The sequence below is a fragment of the Otolemur garnettii genome, unplaced genomic scaffold (assembly GCF_000181295.1).
Source record: "Otolemur garnettii isolate 467f Iridium unplaced genomic scaffold, OtoGar3 scaffold00147, whole genome shotgun sequence".
NCBI lineage: Eukaryota > Metazoa > Chordata > Mammalia > Primates > Galagidae > Otolemur > Otolemur garnettii.
Window position 1 is genome coordinate 2,134,730 of NW_003852542.1, and position 4,780 is coordinate 2,139,509.

General features: G+C 41.8%; 1 protein-coding gene across 2 annotated transcripts in view; it reads left to right on the top strand.

The window, feature by feature from the left end:
• Positions 1 to 4,780, top strand: part of POLR1A (RNA polymerase I subunit A) — an 85,281-nt gene that overhangs the window by 14,260 nt on the left and 66,241 nt on the right. For both annotated transcript variants that reach the window (XM_003799202.3, XM_023518784.1), the window contains exons 4-6: positions 1,647 to 1,754; positions 2,577 to 2,662; positions 3,385 to 3,488. In XM_003799202.3, the coding sequence (XP_003799250.1) occupies positions 1,647 to 1,754; positions 2,577 to 2,662; positions 3,385 to 3,488 (298 nt within the window). The remainder of the gene's footprint in view (positions 1 to 1,646; positions 1,755 to 2,576; positions 2,663 to 3,384; positions 3,489 to 4,780) is intronic.

Genomic DNA, 4,780 nt, shown 5'->3' on the forward strand with positions numbered 1-4,780 from the left:
GACCCAGGCTGGATTCGAACCCGCCACCTTAGTGCATGTGGCTGGCGCCTTAGCCACTTGAGCCACAAGTGCTGAGCCCAAAAAATAAATTGATGATCTTTTGTGACAGTTCCATGGGCTAGATAGACTTCCTGGGACCCTCAAGGAGATGCTGAGTTAGGACTCAGGGAAGCTCAGAGCTGGGGTTTCCCAGAAATTTATAGTTCATTAGTGGTCAGTCCAGATGGCAGTCTGGCCCATCAGGATCACTTTTACCATCAGCAATGTTGCCTAATAACACACTGACATTTCTACTTTTATCACAGTTCCAGGGGAACAGAACTAACTTAGAGTCAAATTTGTCTGGGGGGGTGGGGAGAAAGAATTTCCTTAAACTTTTATTCAGAGTAAGTTATGTTTTTTCAGGAATTTGTTTCATCTGAAATTTTCAAATTGATTGGCATGAAATTACTCAGGGCATCTACTCTCTTGAAATTTTTTTTTCATGAAATATACTCACAAAAATGCTTCCAATCATGTGTATAGACTAACCAAAGTGACCATTTTCCATAAGATCCCTTTCATGTCCCCAGAAACCTTCTTCCCTTCCCATGCTTCTTTGTGTACTTATTTTTGACAGTTTGTTTGCCACTGTACTTTAAAAATTTTTAATGGGAATAATAATTAGAGGCATAGGATGAATGCTGCCTTTCTCCAGAAGGATTCTTACTACTTCTTGGAGGCACTACCACCCTGGGACTATCACAGTCCAGCTTCAAAGATCAAAGCTCCCTGGACTGCCCAAGGGATTGATTGTACAAGGGCTGGTCATTCCTGAGGGTATAACGTTTCGATTTTCAGCTTACTCTGTTTGTGTGTGTGTGTCGGGGATAGGGAGTGATGATTTTCTTGCATTAGCTTTAGACTTTTGGGGTTTTTAAGAGACTGGGTCTTGCTATGTTGCCCAGACTGGAGTGCCGTGGCTGTCTTTCCCTAAGGGCACAGGATTTCACTGAATGATGCCCTCTGTCAGAGCACACGTGGCTCACATGCTCTTGGTCTTCACTAGATTCCTGTTTCTTCTTCAATGTGTCTTTAGGTTGTTCCTCATTGTCTTGTCACCTTTTCAAAGCATACAGATTTTTAAAATATCTTAAACTGTCTTGGTTCTTTGCAAGAAGAACCTGAATAATCTAGCCCACTCTTATTAGAAGCATGATGTTCTCTAGTTTTATTTTATTTTATTTTATTTTTTGAGACAGGGTCTTGTTCTGGCACCCAGGTTACGATGTAATGGCATCATCATAGCTTGGTACAACCTTAGACTCCTGGGCTCAAGCAGTCCTCCTGCCTCAGCCTCCCAAGTAGCTGGAATTACCAGGCACATGCCACAATACTCAGCTGGTTTTCTGGGTTTTGTAGAGATGGGGTTCTTACTCAGATTTCTTGTTTGATTGTTTTAACAGTGATGTTGCCTCACTGTTTTGGAAGTGCAACAAACACGGCCAACATGGTTTCTTTTATTCCACTCAAAATAATCTCTTCTATGCTTCAAGAGGCTCCTATTTAAGATTTGAACATGGATTTTGGGAAAGAGAAAAAGAAAAAGAAAAGAAGAGGCTCTCCTGCTTTCTGGCAGTAATATGGTTTTCCTCTTTGTTTTTCAGTTTCTAGAAGAAAATGCTAATCCTTCTGCCTTCGAAATTCAAGAGGAGTTAGAACGATATACAACTGAAATTGTGCAGAACAACCTCCTAGGGTCCCAGGGCGCATATGTGAGTTGTCACTGTCTCTCTTCCCCCGAAACTCTGTGCTCAGCCTAACTGTCACAGTTCCTCTACACTGTCATAACTTACACTTTTGGCTTCCCAGAGTTGACCTAGATTTGAATCTCAAATGTACCTCTTAATGAGGCCTGTGACTTTGCAAATTACACAGCTGTCCTCAAGTGTCCATTACCTCATCTCCAACGCCTGCCTGTAGGACCAATGAAAAGGTTAGGTGACATTAGGTGGGTTAGGTGTAGCATCCAGCAAACATCCACTTTGAGAATGATATCATATCCTTTTCTTCCTTCTCTCTCCAATACTTTCTCCACCACTGCTACCCCATCCTCTCCTCTACGACACCTGTATAAGTATTATAGTATTAATCTGCTCAATGAATGAATGGATGGATAGAGTAACTAGCCCACAGTGCTCATCTTGAAATCTGAATCACCCCATGCCCAGGTGTTACACCGGAGATTCTGATTTAATTGGTCTGGGGTAGGGCCCAAGTAGAGGTTACAGAAGCTCCTACATGATTCCCATTTGCATCAAGCTTAGAACTACTGTCACCAGACCCGTAGGGCCATCTGAGAGAGGTGTAGCAATAGCTTGCTAAGGTGGTTACTGTTCTTTTTCCTACTATAAATGAGGAAACTTAAGGCTTCAAGAGGTCACTCATAGCAGAGCGGGGCTGTGTTAGGGTTCTGTGGAAGACTTTGTTTAAGAAAGAAGGAGCCCTGTTTCTTACAGTTAAAATTCATTGAATATGAATACATATTGGATGCTCCTCAAAATGGCACTCACAAGTTCTCTGACTATTTTTAACAGGTAAAAAATGTGTGTGAGAGTAGGAGCAGACTCATTGCTTACTTCTGGAAGGCACATATGACAGCTAAACGATGTCCCCACTGCAAGTGAGTATCAGTAACCTTTCCCTTTCCCCGGGTGGGGCATCTCTGGCTAGCCACTTACAGCTACTATTAACACATTGACAGCTACACTAAAAAAAAATTTGTCCTGGGGCCACAGTATTTTATTATGAAAACAGAATAAAAACTTTAAAAACAAAATGATCCTTTTTAATTTAGTGAAAAGTTTGTTATTTTTCATGGCTTTCTGTTAATGGGTTATGTGCAACTCACACAGCACTAGAAATCAATTTTATACCACATGCCATGTGACTCATGGTGTACTTACTGAATTTGTTTCTGAGAATTAAGTCTTTTGTCATTCTAAGAGTACTTAGTTGTGTCTGGAATGGACCTTGGGTGATCCTTGATGACAACCTCTGAAATGTACCCCCTGAGTATATGCAACAGTGTCACCTCCCTGCGTGCTATTTTATCAGTTTTATTCAAAGAGCCCTTAGGCAACATTCAAGGGGAAATGCGCAGTCAGAAGTTGTGAGAATCAGAGAACACAGACCAGCACATGTGGTGTCCTTGGGCAAGTGGCTGGAGCAGGGCAACAGGAGGTGGGGGTCATATGCTGATTGACAGTAAAAACAATGAGCACAGCTTCAGGAGGCCCTGGGCTCAAAACTGGTGTGAGTTAAATACAACTCACATGACAGTTGATATGCTAAATGTCTTACTGGGATTTTTTTTCTCTTCTCAATCACAATTGTCCTATTTAGGACTGGGCGGTCACTTGTTCGAAAGGAACACAACAGCAAGTTGACAGTCACATTTCCTACCATGGTGCACAGGAAAGCTGGCCAGAAGGACCCAGAGATTGTGGGTAAGCAGGGTGGGTCTTGAGAGGAGCTCCTCAGCCATGTTTCTCATGCACGGCCATCAGATATGTCCTGAACCTTTGGAGTACCTGATCCTCTTCACCACATTTTACCAAGCTGTGTGTTTTGGGACAGGCCAGTGACAGGACAGGGTCCAGACCTCTTAGGGATGGGAGGGATCCTGGTGAGCACCCAGCCCATGCCTCTTGCACAGAACTGCAGCTGGGACTGCTTTGTAAAGGAGTCCCCTACACCTGCTTTTTGCTTCAAGTGGTCACTTTTCTGAAAGTGTTTTGAGGAAAAAATTAAGAAATTGACTCGGCAAATATTTTGAAACATTTTATAGTGAAACAAATGTGCATTTGTTTTGGAGTTAAATATAGGTAAGTGATTTTTTAGGAAAAATTCTTAAGAATTGAGCAAAATGTTAGCAGACTCTGGCAGGCTGATTCTGGCTGCCTGTCCACCCTCCGGACATAGAGTCCCCTCCTCAGCTCTGCTCGCCCCTGTGGGTACTTGGGAAATATTCTGAGAGACTAATTTAATGCTCACACTTTTTAATATTTGTAGTTGTTGGCTTCTTTAAACTTCTTTTTTCGGGTTTTTATTCTTATGTGGTAAAGATTAAATAAGGTATGAAGTACTGAGACCAGTACGTACTGTATGATATGGACTTTGTAAATAGTAACTGTTCATTGTTTAGTATATCATCAGCATGGCAGGGTATTAAAAACACAACCTGCAATTGAAACCTGGCTCTGCTACTTACTCTGAGTGGCTTAGAAAAGGCTACTTTTCTGGAGCCTGGATTACCAACTTTATATAGAAGTACAATAATAAAGCCTCTTGCCTAGAGTGGAGTAAATCATGTGCATGAAAGTCCAGAGCAGGTAATGTTGTTAAACCTTTTTCCAGGGCTTAAACATGAAATAGATGAAGATATAAGTCCTCCTCCTGGAGACGTATGATGTATCTTTTACACTGAAGACTATGGCAAGACCTGGAATAAATAACACACCTGTTTATTTTCTTTTACTAAACCTTTTATTTTAGAATAATTTTAGACTCCAGAAGAATAGCAAACATAGTACAGAGAGTTTAGTTCTCATATACTTTTTGCTAAGTTTTCCTTAACATACTATCTTAGTCTACCATGATTCAGTTGTCAAAACTAAAGAGTTGGCTTGGCACCTGTGGCTCAAGTGGCTAGGGTGCCAGCCACATACACCTAAGGTGGCGGGTTCGAATCCAGCCCGGGCCCGCCAAACAACAATGACGGCTGCAACCAAAAAATAGC